This window comes from Ischnura elegans, assembly GCF_921293095.1.
Source record: "Ischnura elegans chromosome 13 unlocalized genomic scaffold, ioIscEleg1.1 SUPER_13_unloc_1, whole genome shotgun sequence".
NCBI lineage: Eukaryota > Metazoa > Arthropoda > Insecta > Odonata > Coenagrionidae > Ischnura > Ischnura elegans.
Window position 1 is genome coordinate 632,700 of NW_025791657.1, and position 27,196 is coordinate 659,895.

Consider the following 27,196-nt stretch of genomic DNA (forward strand, 5'->3'; position numbering starts at 1 on the left):
ATCTTCTCACATTATTCTTATAAGTTGCACTTCATTCATAAAGTAAAACATATTGGTGAAGTTTTTGTCAATACAAAATGGAGAAAGTTAACTTGTACTGACATGTATCCAGTATTTTGATGTGTTCTATAAAGCAACGATCAAGTTATCCCCAGCAATGATGGGTAAGTGCTATGAATTCCTTAAAATATCCTGTTTCTAAAGTATATTTCTCTTATCAGGAGAAAAACAACGTGCACATAAAAAATGGTTTAATATTGGAACTTATTATGTACAAGATTCATGTCATAAATATTTACTTAGATAAAGAAAACAGTTAACACAAGCATTTCATCACACTTGAAGTAGAACCCAACACTGACTGCCAGAGTTGTGAAAATGGATTTATTTTAAATAATTTTTTTAACAACAAAACAAGCAAAAAGCCATGACTTTTATTTTTATAGGTGGTGGGTCATACATTAAGGAATATTAGAAAAATAACATAGCTCTATTCAAATATTGCCTCAGGTCAAAGTAGAATCATATTTTTTTAGGAAAAATTTTCTAAAATCTTATGAAGCATCCCCTATGAAAAAATTGTATAAACCTGTTTCAAAATTTTATACAATTTATACAATTGCCATGGTAATTGTATAAATTGTATAAAATTTTGAAACAGTTTCATACAATTTTTTCATAGGGGATGAGTTTAGAGAATTTCCTTTATTCCTTAGGATATTTTCAATTGGTTTTTGGAATCCTCATGACTTCTATAGTAAACCTGTAAATGTTCATAGTGAATCAGATGAAAAATATGGCTGAGACAAATTATTTCCCTGTGTAGGTACTATCATTTGCAAAAGTTGTGTAACAAATCGAGCAAATTGGAAAGTAGAATATTAATCACATTAGCTTCCTTAATGTTGACAAACAAACATTTATCACACTATGGCAGAACAAAACTATGGCTTTGGACTTACTTATCAATGCTACTTTTAGTCTACAGTTGTTAGGGCATCTGCTGTGAGGTCATCATTGTCTAGATCTTCTATTTAATCATCCAAATATCATAGTGTTGTCTTTCTCCTCTACCAAGTTCTCTTGTGCCATTGTTATGACTACATACATTGTTGGTTCATTGGCTCTAGAGTATATTGTGTCTCTCACAGTATGCAGTTTTTATCCTTTCCATGCAGAATATCACTTTACATTTAGGTTTCTTCATTCTTAGGATATTTTTCAATTAGTTTTTGTAATCCTCATGACTTCTATAGTAAACCTGTAAATTTTCATAGTGAATCTGATGAAAACTATGGCTGGGACAAATTATTTCCCTCTGGAGGTACAAGTGCCTCTGGAGACCGCATTCATTGAAAAACTGCAGTTTCACCCAAACTTCAGATAGTCGCAAAAGAACTATAAGAGAAAGACAAGAAATATTTTACACTGTTTTATTCCTACATGGAAGGATGAAAATTTTCAAGTGTCATCAAAATACGAGTCGGTGGGTGTCATGCCTGGATGAACTGACCCAATGATGATTTAAGTTTCAATTACCCGGTTTCACTGCTCTGCGACTCCACTCAAACGACCCTTCTTAACGAATTAGCTGCAAAAAAGCTCTGTACGAAGGGCACTGAAGAGCCTCTTTGGGCTCAGTGTAGCAGTAATGCTATGGCGAAAACTCCACCATCTGGAAATGGTTGAAGGTTGAATGAATATTTATTTTCCTTAATAATCTTTTGTACTGTTATGGCAGGTTAGCAGAAGAAAGTATTTTTAATGTGAGGCAGGTGACATGATAAGGTATTGCTGATGGAGTATTCAGAATGAAATTTGAAGTTATTTCCCACCAGCTTTATTTCTATAGCTTCCTTTGTGAGGCCGGCGCAAGGATAGTTGGACCCCATGGTCAGCGCACAATGAATTTTTTGAAAAATATGTAAAATTACTGCAAAAATACAATTTTAATACATAATTTTATTTTTACCTACACCAAAAAGAAATAATAAGAAATTTATAATTTTACAGAAAAAAACAATGAATTTGACTTTGATTTTGGGCATTGAAACCTTCTTTCCCTTCTTTCATACACAAATCTAACATATACTTTTGACCTTATACACGCAACAATGCGAAATATCCGCTAGAATATTTCACCTCTTTCAAAAAATATTGATCCAAATTCTATTTATAATCCACAGATTTTCTCAAAATCATGCTCGAACGTTTTATAAATGGGTCACTTTGATAATAAATCCGAGATTTGTTGAAAATAATGAGGTAACCATGAGGTAACTGGGGGATATGAAGCTTTAAAATTAGTCAAAAACAGAGAAGAAACCTATCCAGAAAATGGTTCTAGAAACCGCCGCCAATCCACCAATGGTCAAATAAGGGGTTCCAACTCCATTTCACCCGTGAGGCAATCCCAAAAACCTTTGGTGTGGTCTTTGAACTCGTTGAACTTTAATAAATGCTGAATACCTTGTGCATTGACAGGCCCTCAAAGGTTGTGCGGAGGCGGATGGACCTGAAGGCGATCTTCCTGAGAAGCAGCAATCTCAGGAAGACGATGAGGAGGAGAGCTTCTGTCCAATGCTGGAGAGCGATTCGGATGAAGGGGATGAATGCAGTGATGCTGGAACCAACGTGGTGAGTTTGAGATACTCCCTGATCGACAGTTTTTTTAGTATACTAAGTACAGCAGACTCCCGATAATCCGGCTGCGGATTATCCACGCATGATTTTCACTCTCCCTCAGTATTTAATGAAATAAAATGCATTTGGATCCGATAATATCCGATCCGAAAGATCCGGCTCCGAGAATCAAGGATCCGATCCGAATCCGCATCAGAAAAAAATCCTGGATCCGTCCATCCCTGATTAAAAGCATGGTGTTATAGTTGCTATTAGTGTCCATACTTTTTCTTTGGCAGAAAGACAGCTCTGTAGATGATTGCGGGGACGGAAAAGGGGCATGTCGAGTGACAGAAAAAGGAATGCGTACAAGGAGGTTGTAAATATAACAGACGCCCGATTATCCGGCTGCAGTATCTGTGTTGTGGATTATCCGTGCATGATTTTTACTCTTGCTCAATATTTTTAGCGACCTTTATAAAAAAATAAAATTGGATGCAAAATCATCGGAATAATTTCATTAATACTAGGATACACCAAGCATATTACTTCTGTTAGAATCCCCTTCGAAATGGAAGCAATAGTGAGCTAGCTGCATTCACGGGAGTACCGTGTTCCTGTTTTCCTAGCCTTGCAGCGCACCACCGCGCTCCGTGATCATGGATACAAGTCCCGCTGCAATTGCAAACAGTTAAACTTGTGCCAGATGCGACTACGGGGCGTGGTGCCTGACAGTGTAACTTCAGACATCTAGCAGTGGTTTTAAAGCATTATTTCAAACCAATTTTCTGTTTCCTTGATTACATAGCCACGGATGTATGGTTTTCACAACCAGGCCTTATATAGAGCATTAAAAACACGAGTACAACCATGTTATCACTGCTAAAAAGATTGCGAACTGGCGAAGAAAGCTGCAATTGTGTCAGGGAAACACTTTAAAATAGCGGAATTATGTCATTAATAATAATATATTTTGTGTTTTATGTAAATTATAAAAATAACAATACAATGAAGTGAAAGTTTGGGTTATCCGTGTTCTCCGATTATTTGTGCCGTCTCTTCTCATCATTTGTATGTCCCCTTTTGCGTTTCCTTATGGCTGCATGGATCGCAACCAAAGCAGACAGAAAGGTGCATAGCATGTGCCCGAGCCCCCTAGTGCAACTTTTTGTTGCGTCTTGACACATCTTTTGCGTCGTTATCTCATTGCCTTTTGTTACATCACATCGCACAATTTCTGGTAATCCAGACACGTAGGCACACCTCTTGACACGCTCAAAGATGAATGAAACATTTAAATCCTATGTGATCGAGGAGGTTATTAATATCTGGAGGCTAAGATATGCATAGGATTAAGTACTATGCAAATGTTAGAGATTTTCTAAAACATTTTTTCCTCCATTAGATATGATGTCTTATCATAATTTAAATGGCAAAAGTAAAATATTTTGTAATGGACGATATACAGTATCCTTGATGTATTGTGTAGCAGCTTTGTTTGTTTTCCTTCCAACAAACAGCACAAATATCTTTATCCTTCTCAGCACTGCTCAACCCATTAACAACCTTATCTAATATTTCCATGTTTTCATAACTAAGGTGAGCCCTTCTTCTATGCTAAAGTACAGTACTTGAAGTACCTGTTTAAGTATTCCCTATTCCAAGCTTGTCATTGTCTTTTTTCTTAGACATCATTAGTTTCCAAGGTGGCTTATTGATTGTGTCAATTCAATTTATTCCTAGAATTCTTGATAATTTACTGGATGTAGTGTAGATGAATGGGAGGCAAGCCCTCACGACTGGTTTCCTTTTTTTTGTTCTATTAATGATGGACATGTTTTCATCATAGGGTTTCTTAAGAGCAGGATGGATGTCCCTTTCACAACTGAAATTTTTATTTCACTTTGCTATCACAAAGGACTACATAATGTGTAAAAATCGTGTATTTTTATCCAGTCCCATCTGAGATATGCAGCCTCAAACTTAACAAAAATTTAAAAAAACCAAATTTTAAAAATTCATTAACAATTAACGAGTGAGTTGTCAATTCTTATACTCTATAAAATGTGTGTACCCAATGATATCTTACTATAAAAAAATGTTAACTCTGATAAATTTCTCCTTCATGGTTTTTTTTAAATTTCTAAAGAGTGGAATTCTTCAATTTTCGACCCCCTACATTGGAGACCATTTAGACAGGTAAGATTTGCATGGGGAATTATGGCTATTAAACTCTATTGAATGGAAGAAAGTACTGGAAAAAATGATGCCAGTTTCAATCTTGTAGCATGATGCAGTCCAGGGATAATCAATTTAACACAAACGTCTTCAAAGGAAAAAAAAACGCTCTATGATTCAAAACAAAAATGTCCACCCCATGTTAACGGTGTAGAATGAAATTTTTTTAAATCAGTTTTGAACTTCCCATTTGTGCAGTAAAACATATTAAAAAATTAAAAATATGAAAAATGGTTAAGCAACCTACCTTGGATCACTTCAAATGGATTGACCATTAGGGTGCCTCGTTTTGCCACTTTTTTTAGGAGCGAATCGTAATACCCGGCAAAAGTTGCGTACCCGGGTGGGTATTACAGATATGATTTTTTTTTCAAAATCGGTTAATATCTTCTTTTCGCCATTTTGTCTTGAAATTTCGAAATTTTTGACAAAAAACGTTATAAATGTAAATAATTTAAATTTAGTTTTGGCAAGCACTCATTTTTTCCAATTGTGTGTAACATTGGTCTTTCGTTGATATTTAGACCAAACGCGACAGCTCTTTTCCTTCTAATTATCGAGAAAATGACCTTTTCTCGTGGCCCCATAAGCAGTTTTCAAGGTAGGCAACCCGCTGCAAACCGTCTCATTTTACGCTATGCATGCGATAAATGACGCGAAATAGAGATGTTTTTCAGATAAAAACGTGTAATGAATGTAAAACGATGAATCAATTCCTCGGTGTCGATGTCAATTCTGCGGTCCCTCAGGAGGCCCTTAAGTCACCTACCTCTCTTCTAATTCACTACTCTATTATTTCACACACTGCACTACAACTGCGCACACTGCACCTACAAATTTGCTTAGATAATTATTGACTTAAGTCGCATTGGACTACTAGATGTCCCTGCACAGCTATATCATATCGTCGTGTGAGCACCAAGCGAGCATAAAGTATCTATTTAATTTTTTTTCATTTTGGGGGGATCAATCCCCCTTGATCCCCGCCCTTGCAATGGCCTTGCCTGATGAGAATGACTCATTTGTTAATTTTGATGTAGGTGACTTTTTTACCAATTTTGATTTCTGCGCAGATCATCAAAGAGGAGGAGGCAGCTAATGATAATGCTGGATCTTCTGCTGGCACAAAAGAATGTGTTCGAGATGCGATTGAAGAAACTTCACAGTTTGCATGCTCCGTTCAAATGACTGAAATATACATTCCCGTGCAAGACTGCCAATTACCCAGAGCCAATATTGTGGTAAGTTTTATTCTCATCTAGGAGCAGCATGGCCTTTATTTGAGTAAAATTCGTAGTTGTATGACAAAATTAGGATTGCGTTGAGTGTATGTATGCGTTTGTATGGGATGTCACCCTCAAATGCGCGAGTTTCTGTTGTGCAACTTTTCCAAATGTACAATATATTGCAAAACCATTGAGATCTTTATCTATTTTCATTTATGTCAATCTTTTTTGTGCAACATCACTATTCTTCTGACAGAAAATAATTCAAATTCTATTCCATTGAGTACTCCAGTGGTGAACTTTATTTTGTCTACTTTCAAGGTAAAAGTATTTGCTATGTCAGAGAGCCTAAACACGAATCTTTTTCACCTGATTAGATCCTTGTTGTAAAATCCTGCTAATTTTCTCATAGAAAGGTGATTCCATCCCATTCCTTTAATTATGTTTTCCTCTGGTTGAAACCTTGCATCTCTATTAATTCCATTCTTTGAGAGTCCAATTCCAATCACCTCTTTGTTGAGCCGATCCCAATATATATCTGCATAGATGAAAGATATGGCTTCATTAATCAGAATGGCGTAATTATATGCAATACAGTGTTTGGCTACTGTAGATCCCTCAGGGTATCTAAGTCTTATGCAACGTTTGTGCTCTGATATCTTGGTTTAAATAGTTATTCCAATTTCACCAATGTGTATGTCTCCACACTCATGAGGCATGTGATAGTAGTCGCCAGAGGTCTTTAACCCTTATATGCATTCGCTGCACCTTAGCGGTGCTCGTGGTTTTAAAATTGGTGTAAAAATTTTCCATTCCGATGGAAAGATGATGATGATGAAAGATTTAGATGTTCAAAGACTCTCGTTAATACGAACAACGTTATTACGAAGTACTCGTTCTTACAAAGAAAATCGTTGGCCTCAACGAAAAGGCCTATCCTAGCTATAGGAAAAGAAACGTTATTACGAAATTTTCGTTTTTACGATATTACGAGCCTCAGTCCCGGTTCTGGTGGTTACAAAATTAACTTTATTACGAAGTTCCACGCATAAGCTATGGCATTTAGATCGATATTCACTACACTAAGTTTTAATAATCACGCCACGTTTAAGTTGTCCTCGTGTACTGTGACCGAGAGCGTCATTTATGGTATTTCTTCAACATTCGCGCAACGATATACCATAAGCTTCATTCCTGGGGGGTCATGGTGACAGACCCATTACAGCTCGTCAATTTGATGTACAGTTAGTGCTCTTCCTACGCACATTCGATTTACGAATTTTTAGGTATGACAGCATTAAAATTTGGAATTTGGCGCCTTTTGATTTGGCCGTTTTACGCAGTGTGGCGTAGAGGAAATCGTACTCTGGGCATAATCTGAACAAAGTATCATTCATTCCGGTGTGAAGTTAGGAACTGACTAGCGTTTCGCCCGTTGTTCCTTGCCGCGGAGAATGATTTTTTCGGCTCCGGCTGCGTTGCACGCCCTTTTAGTTCACTTCTTCACAATCGTGAGTTAGCGCATGATTTTTGTGAAGTGTTGCATTGTGCAGGATAACCGTACTTCTCAATGCCTTCCATAAAGTACGACCGGTCCGATGACGGCACAATAGGAGGTGCGTATAACCCTTCTCCAGCACGGTTTGCAGCCAATCGCTGTCCCCCAAACGCACCTCACATTATCTTATAATGTCTTATAACGTCAAATGCAAACAGAGCAGCGAAATTAGCCTTATCCCATAAAACATGCCTTTTCTTCGAATCCCCAAAGCAAGTGATTCTTCCGCTGGGTCCTTCACGCTCGTCGTACTTTTCGTCTCCTTTCTTCACGGAAGCCATTATAGGCGTTTCACTTTCTCACCTGGCAACGCTGCCCAGACCTAGACTTTTCTGCCAGTCATCAGACAACTCTCGGTGGCCGGACCGTGGGTTTATCAACTTAGGACCAAGGTCGTGGAACGCATCGAGTTCGTAAATGGTACTTACTGTATTCGGGAGGATATCAACCCTCGATTACGTCATGCCGCATGCCGAAACTGAAACCAATTTTCCTGTTTATATATATTTCCGCGTAATTCAATCGCATTTATCATCCACGGAGTTTTCGACGATTCCTGACAGACTCGTTCATACGAACTTCGTTATTACGAATCTCCATTTTATAATTGGAAATAGTGGAAAGAAATGAAAGAGCGAAAAGAGAATTGGTGTCAAGACCACCAGCATCTTTCGCCAACATTGAGAATGTTGAAACATCTAGGTTGGTGAAGCTGGAAGAACAAAATATACAACCCCTGGGTTGCCAGGCGACGATGTTTGCTTGCTGTTGCTGAGTCATCAAGTGTATTAACCCTTTCACTGCCATCGGGCCGATATATCTGCCCTCGCTGGTTGAGCGAAAAATGCCAGGGGCCAATGTATCGGCCCAAATGGGGAGCATGCACAATTTTTTTTAAGTACTGGAATAAGAAGGCCTCTACCTCAAATGTACTTGCCGAAAATTTCGCCTATGAATAATGCTTCTCAGCTGAGTTATGAGTCTTTAAAAATTGATCTTCATCGGCTGCTTGAAAACAAGACGTCATCGGAGCGTGACGTCACGGCACGGTATCCACTGATGACACACTGAGGAAGTGGATAGAAAATCGATCTACGAGGGCTCAAATGCAAATTCGGCGAAAATAATTGCTGTTGTAACAACAAAATGCAGACTGTGAATATTTTGGGTTGCCAAGGCGTTGTTGAAATAAATAAAGGGGATTGTTTGGGGAGATTTGGAATGAAAATAAAATTAGCCACCATAAGGGAATCGAGCTAAAGTAAACTGAAGTATTTTGGTTTCTTATATCCCTCTTGAGTCAATTTGTCCTTTTAGGAACTACTACACAGCTCAACGAAGATTTTTACTTTGATATCTTGCATTCAATGCTCTACCACTCTAAGACTCTCTTTAGCGAAGTGAATGGTGTACCGTGCGATGACGTCAGGAGGCGTTTCAGGTAACGTGACTTCAAGCGACATTCGAGAACTTTTAATTAGCAATTATTGACGTAAGCAGAGTACTAGGAGAGTTTTGGCTCATATATTTGGACTCGTGAGAACATTTCCTATTCAATGAGACTAACTATCATGATGAACAAATTTCATGCATGTTCCCCATTATTTCCCTTTTTTCCTGATTGTGGCCTTTTCAATGGCTGTAATTTATGTAAACCCCCATAATCTTTCTGTGGTTATAAGAGGTAAATATATCTTAAGAATTGGGAAAAAATCTATACGTATTAAATAAAATTGAGTAGCTGTAAATTTTTTTAAAATCTGAAATGATGCTAATTTCAGAAAATAGCCTTGGCAGTCTTCGTACATCCCACTTGCAATTGGCTGGCAGTGAAAGGGTTAAGTTTGGTCATAAGAATCTCAGGCATCCACAGTTTCGACCAGCTTGAGTGGCCTCTGGAATAGAACATGGTTCTATTATTATGCATTAGAGATGTTATAATTATTGTATAGCTTTTATTGAGTGACACTCAACATTCCCTTTTAGTTTAATGAGAAAGGGGAGAAGGAAGAGCTCCTCAATGAGGAGAGTTATCCTGTATTTAACTCACCAAATGCAGTTGGCATCTCAAGTGATGCTGTAGACCCCCTGGAAGTTGATGACGAGGTAAGTGCACTTTTACCATGTTAAGTTTTTCTGTCTCAAAAATTCATTCCTCTCTGGAACGTTCTTGACATCATTCAGTAGAATCACTCATTTTTTGTCTCACATGGTAATGTAATCTGTCATTTTTGTTCATTACCTTCATGTTTGAATTTTGCTCCTGAAGAAGCAGTAAAATGCATTTATTTGCTGATGATAATGTCATAAATATATCAAACTAGTGTTCGCTCTGACTTTTAAATTCTGCGTTTGGATTTGAATAATGTTTATCTGGGGAGAAAAGAGGGGGGCATGGGAGTGTTAAAGTGACCTTGGGTTACTCTGGAAATGATCCTCGCTCTCTTTTACTTCTATGACACTTTATTCTTCGCACTTATACAAACGGGACTCTCCATGTCCCTCGGCTCACTCGACTCCACTGTGACGACATCTCGACGCGTCCCCTTGAGCCACCTCAGTTGGTTCACGGTCACTCCTTCAGGAGGCAGCATCTCCCGGGGGGGCACCGCCTGGCGGCGTAACAGGAGTTAATCTGAGTAAATCCCACTTAACTCATGGGGCTGGGTCTGTGAAAACTTTGCACGGTTGGCACTTGAAGGAACATGCATCCTTTGCATTCACGGTACCAAGAGCTGACTATGACAGATGTGAACGGAATATAGGGTTTTGAAGCAGTAGTCGCACTCCAGTGGCCAATCAATCCCAAGGGAAAATTTCATAACTTTACCAATAACTTAACTTTTCCTCCTTCAAAATCTCCGCCTTTCTGCTGAAGCCTCGTTGGTGTACATTATCACACTTATTGTTTTAAAATGATAATTTCATTCTTGTCTTCATACCTCCAGCTAATTATGGCCACACCAACATTGCTTACCATAATCTGGTGGTAGCATTAAAAATACTGTTATATGTATAGGTAACCAATAGGGTAGTTTCCTTCATAGAAAAGGAAAGGCATTGGTACAATTCATTTCCCACCATTAGTGAATTCATAACATACAAATTATTTCGTTTTAGAAATCCCAGTTTAGACGCATGACAATGGTCCATTATAAAGTGATTTGAAAAAGGCCAGATTGGCACCCATGCGATGCCAATCCATGTGACATCACTGGGACCTAGTTTTTATAGGAGTTTTACAATCTCTGAGATTACCAATGCATGCACGAGGCACAGAGCTCAAAGGAAACATGTCTTACAAATCACCTATTAAAACTGGCTAAAGTTGGAAAGTTTTCTTTGTTTGATAAGGTTATTATAATCCTTACTTAAGCCAAGCACTACTAGCTAGCAGGGTACTCTGCTCCCTGCTAGCAACCTGCATCACAGCGGCTCACATATCATCGCCTCAAGGCCACCTCACACGATGGCAGCGTGAACCAGAATGAAGTCACGTGGGCTTTTCCCATCATTCATACTTAGCTGTCACACTTTTGCGCACTTGAAAATTTTCACTTCATTTAATCCCAAAAAATAGATATTGTCATATGAAAATCCAAAAGTGTTAAATGCGTACTCCAGAGGTAATAATCTTTCGATTTAGGCAATAAAAATAATAGGAAACCACCCTATTCCTGTTCAGATGATGGTGTAGGCCTAAGGTGTTACTGACCATGGTTAAGACCGCGGTTGGGTGAACAATTAAGTGAATGATTTTCTTAAATAAATATGGCGTCTCCTAGTTGTATATACAGTGAGTCCTCGTCTACGTCACCCCGTTTAACGTCATTTCGCGATAACGTCACGAAAATTTTGAGACCGTCATTCGTTTATCGCACCTTTGCTTCGCGATAACGTCAGGTCTGGTCAGGTCTTTTAAATTTCGCGCGAGAAAAAAATGCGGAGCGGCGGGCGTTGCAGGTTGTTCATTTTGTGGGCGGTAATGCAGTCAGTCTGAACGAAGTGTAAAACGGTGTGTTTATTGTCAATTTCGATTACGTTTATAGCAACTTTTATGCAAAATAAATTCTTAGGTAGGTGCGCAAATGTTAAGTGCGTAAATGTCAAGTAAAGTTTTAGCAAATTTTACTTGACATAACGGTTTTCTGGAACATGAAAAGTGATTTCTAGGAATTTTTCCGTGTAGAACTCGGAGTATTTGTCGTCACTTTTTCGCCGTGTTCTCAATAATGTTGGTTCCTGTAACTGCGACGATGTTTCAGCGATGATGATACCCAGGTGACCACCATAGCGAAGCTGAAAAAACAAACGCGGGAAGATACAAAAATGGAAAAGGATGTACGTCGCTGCTGGTGTTGCCGTCAAGGAAGACAGGGACTCGTGTTTATGCCATAGTTTGGCATTCTCATCGTAAGAAATGGCCCAAATATGACACGCTAAAATTTTTTCGCGTAGGAATTGTGAGGTCTAGGAGCCGATAATCACTTTTTACATTGTTTCTTATGGGATATTGTGCTTCGATTAACGTCATTTCGTTTATCGTCACATTTTTCAGGAACGGTAAGTGATGTTAAACAATGACTCACTGTAGGTTCAAAAAAGAAGAATTGTTGCTTCGTTTACACAGATATTTACTTTACAAAAGGATTGCCCTGTACCAAACTATAGCCTTAATTCTTTGCAGCACAGGAATTATTACCGTTGAATAAAAACTTTTGGGCTATGTCACGCATAAATTACTGGGATGACCCAACATAACCAACCGATTCTGGTCGCTTTCTCAAGGGAGTCTGATGTGTACCCACAGGAGTAATGAAGAATCAGGAATTATAACCTTTGTAGGGTTGGTAATGTTATTAATGTATATCGCTTCCATGGACAGTGGCTACTTTTCCATTGGGTAATGGAATTACTATCTGCTATTAAAGTAAATCTACACTCGGTATGAATCCTTAGAAAATGAAGTCAACATAAAAATTGTATAAATGATTACATGAATTGCACAGTATTTAAGGCACAGTTATTCAATTTAGAATGAGAGTTATTCAAAAACTGTCTCATTGTTGAAAGAAATTGCAAAGTGTTCATTGCTGTATATGTGTGGATGATAGTTCTATATTGTAAAGGAATCGTTTATCAAAATAATACTGATTCTTATGTGCATTCATGATTAATGAGTTGATTCCTACTTTCAGCCTTTGTTTACAGAGGATGAAAAACTGATTGGTAATTCTAAAATGACCAATGACTCTACGACTGAGGCTATAGGTGAGTAAACTCTAGGTCTTGCAATTATATGCGTAGAGAGGTTGTTGTAACTTTTTTGAAGTATGAAGAACCTAATTTAGTCATCCATGCGTAACTTTTGTTTAATTTAGTTTATCTTTACGTTTATCTTCACATTTGTGTGGTCTAGATTTCTAATAATATGAAGTGTAATGTATTCTATAGAAATATTATAATTTCCTTCAACATTTATTTATACTATAAGCCCTTTTAATGTAAAATATTTTGTTCTGCTGAAGTCGATCGATTTTTGACTTAGATTGGCTACTGAAATTTCATTTATATTTAGTGACATACTGCATTTATGGCAGTGAAAGATTCATATAAGATCTCCTCTCTAGTTCAGTCAATGGTCTTCAACAAATGAGTTCTTTATGGCTGGTGTTATAGACAAAACTTTCTAGTTATTAATGATCCATTACGGGGGCTTAGCATGAGGTACCAGTGCCTGTACACTGAAGTCTGTGTTTGTATAAAACCTGTGGGTGGAATTCGGTGAAATGACTGTATGAAATTGTTACCGACTTCTTTTGGTAGAAATGTGATTTGTCCATGTTGAAATACAACACCAGTAGTATTTTTCACCCATTTATGTACTACTCCACTTCCCTATTTTTTTCCTAGTTTTGACACTCAAATGTCGTTCTGAATTCTTTCCCGCCTGTGTCTACAGAAGGATAACGTTTTCTGTGCTATAGGTAGCATAAAAATATTTGAAACCTCTGTGTGTGGAGTTTTTTTTGGGGTTGAGTTACCCTGGTTTTCTTTTTCTTTTTATTTGGAACCGAACCGGTCCCAAATAAGAATATTATTTGTATTATTTATACCCTGGTATATTACTAATATTATTTAAGCACTGTTGGATTTTAAATGGATTTCTAGCATTAAAACAGCCAAATTAGTGATCACAAGTTACTGAGACTGTAAGTCCAGAAGTGGTATTAGCATATCGAATTCATAAAATTAGCATGGGCTTGGCAACAGTGTTAGGTTTCACGGTGAATCATGTCAGAAAATACTTTGTAACAGAAAGTAAGTAGATATATTATGGATTTCAGAAGTTAACACCAGAAGACAAATCAGTGCAGCTAAGATGCAGCACAACTCAATTTTAATAACTTATGTGTAGCAGCTTGCTGTTATTGATAAAAAAATTATAATCACTTATATTTCTATGTACTTATGCGGATCTCATCAGGAGGTTGATCAGGAAATGATTTAGATGGATATCATATTCAACCTGGAAAAATGTAATTGCTCCCATTATGGCTTTTTAACTGTTATCCTCAAACGGACGAAAGTAGGAAATTATATAATTTTTAACAAATTTTATTTTTTTTCATCAAATTTACCTCTGATTGTAAACTAGACTTGATTCATGGTTGATGTATTTCTTCTTTTTCAACAACAATGTGCTGTGAATTTGGAAATAAAAATGCATGAATTGTGGCCTCTTCAATGGCATATGTGATATCAGTTGCTAAGTAATTTATGAAAAATATTTACTTATTGGTGTCAAAACTAGTAGCTGCTAAAAGTAAACTGATGTTGAAAAATCTGTAGCAATTTTAACATTCAATAAATTATATTCCTTAAAGATTTTGATAATTGTTGTTCTCTCACATAGGAGGATAAGGGCAACAGTATTTTCTCTTCAGGTATTTTCAAAAGAAAATTTTATGCCATTTTAAATACATACTTAAGGAACATTTTGATGTGTATAATCCATAACCAATGAACACACGTTTTTGTCTTTTGAATGAATATTTTTTAAAAGGGCATGATTTCGTTTTTCTTCAGCAATTTTCAAGCTTGATATGACATAATTTTTGATGCTTGACTTTTCATTTTGGACAAAATTATAGCAATATTGAAATGTCCAAAAAAGACTGACATCTGATCTACTTGCATAGGAGTGAAAGGAAAACATTATTCTCTCCTTAAGTTTTCCTAAATGAAATATTATTGTCGTTTTAAATATCAGCTTTTGGAACATTACAATATGCACAACACAAAATTACTGAATACAAATTTGTCTTTTGAATGAACAACTTTTTATAGGGTATGATTTCTTTTTTCATCAACAATTTCAAGATATTAATTATTATGGATGCGTTCCTTTCCTTAAGGAACAGGTATAGGAATATGTATAGGAAGGAATAGTTCCCTATCTATCAAATGGTTTTTAAAAATTAGATCTGTGAGTCCTGGATTGTAATATGATTTTCTTTTCTAGGGCTGTCAACTCCTGACCAAGTGCTGGTTGAAACGACACCAACTTCACACCTGCTGGCAGAAAGAAATGTATGGATTGATCTTAATGATGATTGTATTGGTTCATCAGCCTCAGTGACACACATTCAATCCATGACTGTGGCATCCCCATGTGGGGATGGAACGAATGTGATGGATAAAGATTTGAAAGAAGACATTGCTCATCATGCTGACAAGGTACGGTCTAACTCAATTCCTGATGATGGACACAGTTATATGAAACACATTCCAGCATCTAGAAACAGTGGAAATGGAGCCACAATGACTGTTGTAGGGGATAGAAGGGATGCACCAAATATCACAGGTAGCCTTAGGTTGATCAGTGTCAGTGAAAACAGAAAAATTGGCATTGAGGCAGTCATGGAAAACAAAAAAGAGATTAGTTATTGCTTCATCAAAAATCCTAGAAATGGTAAAAATTCAAACGAAAAGTTATATTATTGCTCCCACTGCAGATATGAGTTCAACACCAATGATGATCTGATCAAACACATGGAAATTCATTCTGGTACCAGCAATTTGGATCCTAATGATGAATCATCTATGGGAAAAGATGAGTCTTTTACAGTCCCTGCATCAATAGAAGGAAGTAATAATTCTTGTGAGTCATCCACCTCTGAGACATTGATGGGATTGGAAAGGAAAATACGAGGGCCAATGCAAAAAGTAAATGCGCCTGTTTTAGAAATCTGTGGTGGAATGGGAGAGAGGGAAACTGCAGAACGAGTGGGAAGTTCTGATGAGGATGGGAAACCATACACGAAGAATATGTCCTCAAAGTCCACCATCTCTTGCGCGAGAAACCTCAGAAATGATGCGCTAGGAGGTGCAAAAGGAGGGCCTTTCAACTGCAGCGTCTGCAACAAGTCGTTTCCGCTGAGGAGTGGTCTTGGCAATCACATGCGTTCACACAAAGAAAGAAAATGTTATCCCTGTACGATCTGCAGAAAGTCTTTCCCTTCGAAGTCTCGCATAACTAAACATTTGCGCACACATACGGATGAGAAGCCTTTTTCATGTAGTGATTGCATGAAGTCTTTCTCTGTTAAAGGCAACCTCATGAAGCATTTGCGCACCCACACGGGGGAGAAGCCCTTTTCCTGCAATTATTGCGCAAAGGCTTTTGCCAGAAAGGACAAACTCAACCAACACTTGCGTGTACACACAGGGGAGAGACCGTTTACATGCGAGATCTGCAGCAAGTCTTTTGCCTCGAAGTCTCACATTACTCAACACATGCGCACGCACACGCAAGAGAAACCATTTTCATGCAGTGATTGCGCAAAGTCTTTCTCTCTTAAATGCAGCCTCATGAAACATTTGCGCACCCACACAGGGGAGAAGCCTTTTTCGTGCAATCATTGCGCAAAGGCTTTCACCAGAAAGGACAAACTCATCCAACACTCGCGTGTACACACAGGGGAGAAGCCTTTTTCATGTAAATTTTGTGCTAAGACTTTCACTAGAAAGGAAAATCTCATCCAACACTCGCGTGTACACACAGGGGAGAAGCCTTTTCCATGTAAATTTTGTGCCAAGACTTTCACTAGAAAGGAAAAACTCATCCAACACTCGCGTGTGCACACAGGAGAGAAGCCTTTTTCATGTAGTGATTGCATGAAGTCTTTTTCTCTTAAAGGAACCCTCATGACGCATTTGCGCACCCACATGGGGGAGAAGCCTTTTTCGTGCAATTATTGCACAAAGGCTTTCACTAGAAAGGAGAAACTCATCCTACACTCGCGTGTTCACACAGAAGAGAAGCCTTTTTCATGTAATTATTGTGCAAAGACTTTCACTAGAAAGGACAGTCTCATCCAACACATCCATATGCACACAGGATAGAAATCTTTTTCATGTTATCACTAAATCTTTCAATAGAAAAGAAAGTCTCATCAACACTTGCATACACACACAGACAAGAGACCGTTTACATGCAAGATTTGTGGCAAGTCTTTCACTTCGAGTTCTTCTCTCTCCAATCACATGCAAAAACACTTTCGAGGGAAACCGTTTTTGCAGAGATGTGCAAACAGTATCCGCAAATGCTCAAATGCTAGAAAGTATTCCATATTCGAGATCTCGATTAATTATGCTACAGCTAAAATCTTGAATGCTTTGAATTTCGCACCATACACTGTCGCACGCACATAATTGGTATTGGCGAATGATAGCAACGATAGCAACTCAAGCCACGTTTCCTTATTTAGAACATGGTGAAATGCACAATGAGCTGATTACTGCCTTCAGCCATTTTGTCATCTCTGTATATCCCTACGCTGTGGTATAGTGCTGCTGTGAAGTTAGAATAAAGATATCAGTAGTATTGATCTTTCACACAGTGTAATTTATCCTCACTAATGCTACTCCAACATAAGAAACTATGTTCATGAATATAGTCTTATGACAAAATTACTCAGTGTATTTACCTAAGTTATTTACCTACCTTAGTTTGCTTTACCTTAGTTAATTGGCATTCTGGGAGTTAATAATATGAGAAATCTTGGTAACTCTTACTTTTATGTGAATGGTCATTTATTTATAAGATAACTGAAAACAGAAGTAAAATAATATCAATTAAAATATGACATATTGGAAATGAATTCACTTGAAGTTTACAATTCCATGGACATTTGACATGCACATGCATCATATATCAGTGACAGCAGTTTGTTGCAATGAGATATAGATAGTTAGCGGAATGCAATCATCACAGAAAATTTCAAAAATAACTGTTGTGACTCAAATGATAAATGACAACCTCCACATGATAGGAGACCAATACGATCACTAAGTAAACAAGCCACACGTTGAGACAGGGTTACAGGATATGAGGTGAGATATGTCTCACTACAGCTATGGGACAGGAAATTGAAGCAATGTTGGAGCAATAAACCATTTAGTAGGCAATGAGCATGAAGTTTGGGCATCAATTCATAGAAGAAAAAAATCTGGAAGATATGAAATAATTAAGACAAAATTAAATAATATGGAGAAGGACTACATGTATGAGGAAGTACTTCATGATGAGCCACATGAAATGCACATACTAGGTAAACTGACTTTAAATGGATGGTACTTAGTAGTTACTATGTTTACCTCATAAGTAAGATAGTATATGAGCGCAAACACTATGCAGAGAAAATAGTAATGAATTTTGATGCAACCGTAGTTGAATTTAAATCCTTACTTCCCAATAGGAGAGGTTCCTTGAGACAACCAAAATAATCTTGTGATCCAATCTCTGACAAGAGGCGACACAGGCTACAGCAGTGCCTCTTTGTGGGGTTTTGCCATCACGACATCTGAGAGCTTAACAAAAGTTTTTTTAAAACATTTCACATAAGATACATCACAGTAAATAATAATTAGGTAACAGTAACATAATTAGAAATAGGTGAAATGAGATTTGGCTATTTCTTTAGTTGATTTAAGGAAGGAAGATTGCAGGACAAAGGCATAGTTAGTTAGCTATCTTGAGATTCAGTCCATTTGAAGCCATAATCATGTTTAGGGAATGTGGAATGTGTCGAGCATGGGATATCTCAATGGTGAACTTCTAAATTAGAAAGATTTATCTGCTGAAGTGTAGGATATTTTTTACCATCATCCTGGAACCAAATCTTCCTTTCAGGTCAAGCAAAAGCAATATAATACTTTATTCTGTAATGGAACAGTCAGTAAAATTAGGTTTTGGCAAGAGACTAATAGGTATGTAGGAAAAAGTGATTAAGTTTGTGAAAGAGTGCAAGTGTTTCATTATGCAGTGATGAGGTGAGTGTCACGTGTTCCTCTTGTGTGGACTGCAAAGGGTAAAGACAACTTGGGAATGCTTAACTGTACTTGCTTGACAGAATATGGAGGAACACATTTCAAATTCCATGAGAAGGTAGATGATTTTATTGCAGAGAATTTCTGATGCTGCAGGGAAATTCTCCCTTTAGTGAATATACCCAAAAGTATTTGTACCCTAATGAGATAAAGTATTATTCAAATTTCACTGTTTCATTCCGAGATCGTTCCAATTTTTTCTTTTCTAATGATTTAGTGCTTTCCTTGAAGGAGGATACGTTGAAATCTGAGAAAGTTGAGGTATCTTTGCATGGTGAACTGGTAATTGAAAAGGAAGGGAATGAGGTGAGTTTTCCTCTTGCATTCACAATCTGTTGTGAAGACTAATGCGATGGTTTTGGTGGTTAAGTACTTGAAACCATACCAGTGATTTCTCTCACATCCTTGTGTGACACATCCTCCCTTGTCAAAGATGCACTTTCATCAGAATAACTTGCAAATAATTAATTCTTCAATATTTTGTTGACACCTGATAATTCTAATCTTTTTGTACCTGTTGAAGTCATCATAGCGATCCCCAAGCCTAAAAATAACCCCACACAGAGAGTACACCCAAGGAGAATTACATCACAACCTGAAAGAACACCACTCAGCATGAATGATTATGGTGTACTGAAATGCATTTCTTCGAATCCCCATCAACGGAGACCTGGGTAAATGGTGATGTTTCCAATTAGCAGAAGACTGCAAAGTTATCTTTAGTGAAGCAATCATTAACTTACATCCATTCTGAAGGGAGTTACAAGGTTTTGATCTTAAGGAAAAATGGTTTGGAACCGCTGGGATGAGAAGAAAATTTCAATAGTTAAAATCTTTGAATCCAGTGAATCGAGATGTGCTGTAGAGTTGTTTAAAACAGGAAAAAAAATTAAATGAGATTTATGGGATCGAAAGAACTAATTAATAATGCCATAGGACAATCTAAAAGATATTTATAGATTATATTTTACAAATGTTATTTATATAGCTTCCTTTGTAAACATTGTGAATAATTTAAAGGGTGTATATGATTGCATACATAATATGTGCAGATTCCCTGCGCTCTTACCCCCTACTCCCTTATTTGTACCTCTGTAAATTAGAGGTGTCTCATCAGAACCTTTTTATGCGGAAATCTGGGTAAGAAAGAAACCTCCAGAAGCGATAAAATAAGGCCGATCCTTTGAACTCCTATTTATCAACGACTGTTTGTTTTCGACTGTACTCATCTGTTATCGACTGTACTCATCTGTTTTCGACTGTACTCACATTTTTCTCTTTATGACTGTAAAAAATAAACCACTGATTTTCTGCACATTACAAAAACCCAGGACAAAATACCTAGCATATCCTGAATGCTATGCAGTCCACTCTGGCCTACGAATTTAACAGTGTTGCATTTTATAAGGATGACCACTCGTGGCTGGAAATTGCAGGCCCGATTGTAGATGTATTTTTTTCAACAAAATATTACACATATGGCATATTTGACCCCTCAACCTGTGATGTGTGCCCAGTACGCTTACTGATCCTCTTCATGCAAAAATTTTTCTCATTGAGATATTTTATTTTGAATTTAAAGAAAATCCTGTGTTTTTTGAAGGTATTTAAATAGTAATTCGTACTTTGTTTTTCTGACCCCCAAGTCAAAAGTATTTGGTATTTTTCATTTCGAATACATTTGGAGCGGTATTTTGCATTTTTTGTAGCATTTTTCTCGTTATGCCTGTAAAAAATAAACCGCCGATGTTCTACGCATTACAAAAACCCTTGATAAAACATCAAGCATATCCTCAATCTTATGCACTCAAGCCTATCCTACGAAAATAGGAGTGTTGCATATAATTAAGGATGACAACTAGTGGCTGTATGTCGGAAGGGGAGATTGTACCTTTGCTCTGTGAATTAAACTTGTGGAACCAGACGTCTGACTTGTCATCTCATTCTGCCTTCTACGAACCTGGCCCTTCCTATTAAGCTTAGCGCTTATAGTGTATATTTTATTTTGCATTTCAAATATGTACAGAGTTTCGGTATTTACCCATTCTAAAATAAAAAAATACATCTTTAAAATAATTTTGAAGTAGCTCTGATAACACTTCCGTAACATTATGATTCAAAGATTACTTATTTTTTGAAATAATAGTTTTCTTCATGTTTCCAACTATACATAACTAGCCGCGGAGGTTGTATTTTTTTTAAGATTCTTTATTTTCCATAGAAATGTTTTTTTATATTTTAAAAGGTAATTACACAGTAATTCGTAGTTTGATATTCTGACCCCCAAGTCATGGGAGCGGTATTTTGTATTTTTTTGTAGCATTTTTTCATTTTTCTCGTTATGTCTGTAAAAATAAACCGCTGATGTGCTACACATAACAAAAAACCATTGATGAAACATCAAGGATATCGTGAATCTTATGCACTGAAGCCTTTCCTACGAATAGAGGAGCCTTGCATATCATAAGGATGACAACTCGTGGCTGGACCTGTGTGTTCATTTATTTTATTTTTAATAAAATGTTACACATACGGCATATTTGACCCCTCAACACTGTGATATGCACCAAGTACGCCTACTGATCTTCTTCATGCCATAAATTTTCTCATTGAAATTTTTTATTTTGAATTTAAAAAGATTACTGTGCTTTTTGAAGGAACGTTTTTTTCTTTCCAATAAATTTTCATTGTGATTTCATTAATAAAAAATTTATTTTGTAGTTTTCCATGACTTTTGGTTTCACACTGGTGAGTTGGCGAATTTGGTCTGAAAAGTAAACGCCTTCCTTCAACTGTAGTATCTGGAAAACTGCTGCCTACTCTGCTAGTGATACGTCAAAAGGTGTCAACTCCTTTTGGCATGAGATGTCTTTGTTATTAGCTCACTGCTCTTTGTCTTTTGCTTGTGTGTCATCACCTTGCGACCCAATATATACATGCAACTAATAAACCACATGCACCAATACCACTATTTCTAAGACCGTGGCCAACACAGAAGAATATAAAACAAGTGAACACATTCAATTGACAAGCAAATTGTTGCATGGTGATAGTACGACATATTAAACTACCACACAATGATAGAATTATTAGACATTTGAGTGAAGCAAGATTGAAGCAGGTCAGTAAATGGTGGCTGAAGTGAAGGACTGTCTATTTAAATCATTCACAATAGTTCAATTAATAAATACGAGAAAAAATATCATTGACACAATGCTTGAAAATTTGAATGAAAGTCCTAGAAATCGATGCTTTCATTTCAACTTATGTAATGATCTTTGAAGTTGTTTTTGATTGAAGAAGAACATTGTTTAAGTTCTCCTTGTCAAACGGAAGAAAAAAAAACAAGGGTCAAATGTCATTGACTACAATTCTTGTTGTCCACTACAAAATTAACAAAAATGGAGTCAAGGAATGGAAATTGTGGTGTTAGGTCAAATGCATTGTCGCTCAAGATAATTCGTCCTGAAAATTTATCCATTCTATTTATTTGATTTGTTTAATTAATTTGTAATTTACCTGTACTAAAAGTGTATATTACTCACTGATTAATTCCAAACTGCAGTATGGTCTTTGTTGTTGGGGAGGAACATATATCTCAAATCTAAATCCAGTTTTAGTATCACAAAAGAAAATTATAAGAATGATAATGGGGGCAAAAAGAGACGACGCTTCTTACCCATTATTTAAATTACTAGGTATTTTACCACTCAGATATTTATATGTTTATAGAGTTTTACGCATGTTTTTTATCAGAGGAGGAAATGTCAATGGCTACGCAAATATTCCCTATCATGGCTTGAGGTCACGGAATAGAGTATCTATTCCACAACCTAATAAAGAAGCTTTCAGAAGATTTTATTTATATTGTGCAAGTAAGATGTTTAACCTCCTAGCATTTCGTATCACATCAATAAAGTCCCTCACGTTGTTTTTACATGAATTAAAAATATGGTTATTCTCTATAGACAATATTGAAGTGTACTTCTAAATTTTATCTTTGCACATTATTTTTTACATTGTATTGTATGTTATTAGTATGATTTCTGTACAGTGTATGAAATATTTCTATGTATCATGGTAATTGATGTATTTGTTTTCATTTATTTTTATGTTTCAATTTTTCATAATTTTTCTCAAAGGAACAGACGCTAAAGAAAAACGCACTTTGACTCATTACTTACGGTATATTCTTTTGTTTTTGGCCGCACCAGCCAGCTGTATGTTTAATTTAAGAGATGGCAACCCCAACACTGGTTCTTACCACAGGGGTGCCTATATTCCACCTTTGTAAAAACTCATGCTTGAGTAACCTATAAAAATTTCATGTACCATAATGTGGAAAAAATACATATTATTATTATTATTATTAATTAAAATGTTTACTATTGGCACCACAACATGTAGGGTACGACAACTCCTTCAGACAAATGCCATTGGAAAGCTGAATTATAGTTGCGTAGATTGTGGAACATTCATAATAGCAGGCGTGACTAGAGATTTTACGAGAAAAAAATAATCAGATTTGAAAAACATGCTGAGGGAACGAGGATCAGTGATTCAGGGGTAAATTTCCAATTAATTGAAACTGGTGAAAGAAGGCCTCGATATAAAAATGGATGAATTTATGAGTGAGACTGAACAGAGGAGAGAAATTGAAATACAGGTACTACTAAAACATTCGCAGAAGAACATGAGAGGTGAGATAGGCAGCTAAGAGAAGAAGAAGCACAGAAGGATGGGACAGTAGGGGAGATATAAGAGAGTTTAAAAGGATATACTAGATGGCCAGGGAATGTACCTGAAGGCATATTGTGGGAGATCCGACAAACATGGGCGTACCCAGCAAGGAGCAGGAGGCGACAGCTGCCCCCTCCTTTTTTGAAACTATTTAGGCACTGTTTTATTTTGTTGAAATGTTGGTTTCATGCTTAAACTTTACTACTTGAACAACCATGGCTTGCCCCCTCCCAAGTTATATCCTGGACACTCTCTTTCATCGGAAAATAGAGGAACATACGCAAAAATGTCATCAGATGAGACAGGTGATCGCTGACGTAAGCGGTTTAGGGTATAGAGCAAAACAAAATGCAAAAACAAATATTTTGAAGAGTAAAGAGAGGGTAAATAACTGTTGTGTGTAAAAAGTGCTACGACTATATGTATATTCAATGTATTTATATTAGTTTGTAGTGAAGAGATGGCCAAGAAGGAACATAAATGGAACTACAGTACACTCTCAATTATCTGGGCAAATGATGGGGAGAGAAAACACGGATAACCCAAAGTTTCACTTTAATGTCTTTTGCTCATAATTTACCAAAAAACGGGAATATGCTGTTACCATTTATGCCGTTGTTTTTATTTAAGAGTGCTTCCCGGACTCATTGACAGCTTTCTTCGCCAGTTCGCGATCTTTTAAGCGACGACATCATGCTTGTACTCGTATTATCAATCCTCCATGTAAGGCCTGGTTTCGAAAACCACACATCCGTGGCTGTGTTCGCAGATCCAGAAAATTGGTTTGCACGAATGCTACAAAACCACTGCTCGACGTCGGAAACTACGCAGTCAGACACCATGCTATGGGTTGCAACTGCTGCGGGACGTGTATCAGTGATCACAGAGCATGGTCGCGCACTGCGAGGCTTAAAAAACAGGATCACGGATCTTCCATGTACGCAGGTAACGTCATATCGCTTCTGTTTTACGAAATGGATTCTAACGGAAATAATAAGCACGATGTGTCCTAGCATTAATGAAGTAATTCCGATGAATTTGCGTACGATTTCATTTTTTTTAAATAGCACGGAAAATGTTGAGTGAGAGTGAATATCATGCAAGGATAATCCACAGCACGGATACGGTGCAGCCGGATAATCGGGAGTCAGATGAAGTTAAAAACATACATAATGTTTGCATTGGAGCAGTATGAATGTGTAACGTGACATATTCACAGTGCTGGTTAACCCTTTCACTGATGTTCGATCTCCAAAAACTTTCTTCTCTCATGTGGCGAAAAGGTTAAAATGCGTTTCGTAGAGCCATGGAGAAGGTACTACCAGGATGGGCATGGTACACCCTCGGAAGGGTGTAACATGCTCATTCACCGAGCTCACCCTCGCTGGTCCCTCTCCTCGACCCTCCAAGCGAGGGGACTTCCTCCCCAAAAGTGACTGCCTTGACTGCATTTTGAACATCTTTATCAATCAATGAATCCGATCATCAAAAAAAGGATTGTTTGCATCGAACACCTGCCAATGAAGCAATCAAATACGCCTTAGAACCGTGTTTCTGCGATGAAAAGTAACGATTCTATGATAAAAACGAGCCTGCGGACCCCCGGAAAATGCAAAAGGGCAATATAGGCGTTTGATGTTGCGCGCTTTGCCTTTCCTGCTTTTTCCAAGAATTCTTCAAAATCATCTTTTATGCCTTTAATCTCCTCCACGATTTTATCCGCTGCAACTTCCCCAAGGTATAACGTAACGGATCAACCATAGCCGTGATATTATAGCAGTAGAATTACTAGTAGGCTAGTTGTATCAAATACCAACCTCGAGAACATCCTCATGATGCGCTATCAAAGGGAATCCGGCCGATTTCCAGCAATTTGAGATTTTAGTGGACGAAATGAAGTACATCTTTGAACCGTGTTTCTGCGATGAAAAATGACAATTTTATTTACTTGTCCATTTTGGCAAAGTAAACGAAATCGTCACTTTTCATCGCGGAAACACGGTTCAAAGACGTACTTGTTTAGCAGAAGTGCGACGCAAACAATTATTTTTTGACGAACGCAGTGATTGATAAAGAGATTTTCAAATTGCAGTCAGAGCGGTCACTTTCCGGGAGGGACCCTGTAAACATTAATAGCTGCAGCAGCGCTGCACGGGGGTTTCACAGCTGCAAGTTCGTTTCCGTTTGAATGAAGCGCGGTTATAGCGCTTGTGCAGCGCTTTTTCGCAACGCGCTGGTGAAACATGCAAGTGCAGCGCATCAACAGCGCATGCGCATAGCATGCCTGCAGCACGCTGCCGGGACGCTGCTAAAGCGAGTTTCAGCAACCCTCGTTCACTTTCTTGTCGACGCGGTACTGGTGCGGTTGTCTGGTTACCTAGTTCTTTGGAAAGAGATCCCTGAGCTACTGGCTGAGGCGGCTTACCTTGTGGAGTTGCTGAGTGCTACTTTCGTTCTCGAGAATTCTCATTTGGTAAGAATTTTATCATCTCGTTTTTTAAAATATAACATTTATGTATTTTAAATTTTATTATCCTTGAAATATGTATTCTTGCTTGGTGAATCTAGACGCGTTTTAAGTGGTGGTATTCATACCCACGTGGTCGTAGTTATGATTAGGAACCATTGGGAATAAGCTCTAAAATGCGGATAACGATGGCTTTTAATAGTGAAATAGGAAATTTGCAACGCATCTGAGGAAAATTTTGCGGTTTAAAAGTTTTTTTAAAGAACTACTGTTCATCTTAAATCTGTGCTGCTCATGCTTTCTCGTAAAAGGCGTCGTTTGAAATAGTCTCTTTAACTAAAAGAGGAGAAAATATTCTCGATTTATTAGCGGTAAATTTACCACATGAGGTAGGTAGTAAACGTTTGCACGGTCGAAGAATCTGTGACCATAGGGTTCGTCTTCGTAATGGCTCGCTTGCTACCTCTCTAGTGTTTGACAGGGGAATATAATAGCAAAGGTTTCTTTATATATTGTGAAAATTATTTCTCCGGAACGGCAATGTTTTAATTGCTGAAGAGCCGATTTTGATGAAGGGGCATCTGAGGAATGCTTTCCCAGTTTCAGAATCATTAAAAGGGGTAAATTAGATGGGTACATGGAAAGCTTTTGTCGAAATTGGTATTCTGACATGGTGAATCTAGACGCGTTTTATGAAGTTTTGGTTTTGTTTACCCACGTGGTCGTAGCGTAGAATCTTTGAGAATAAGCTTTAAAATGTTGAGTACATTGTTTTTACTAATGGTGAAATAGGAAATTTGTTACGCACGTTATAGGAATAGTTGAACCACTGGTCTTAAATCTATGTTCACGCTTTCTCATGAAATGCATGACTTTCAATAGCTTGTCTGCGTTTAAGTGTAGAAAGTATTCTTGATTTATTAGCGATAAATATACCACATGAGGTAATAA

General features: G+C 37.4%; 1 protein-coding gene across 1 annotated transcript; it reads left to right on the forward strand.

Moving 5' to 3' along the window:
- Nucleotides 1-3,193: 3,193 nt before the first annotated feature.
- On the forward strand, nt 3,194-16,605 carry LOC124172465 (gastrula zinc finger protein XlCGF26.1-like; the record flags this gene model as incomplete). Its single annotated transcript, XM_046551905.1, has 5 exons — nt 3,194-3,205; nt 5,934-6,101; nt 9,631-9,750; nt 12,843-12,915; nt 15,170-16,605. Coding segments are annotated over exons 1-5 (1,809 nt in total), but the record flags the coding sequence as incomplete, so codon positions are not given.
- Nucleotides 16,606-27,196: the final 10,591 nt, after the last annotated feature.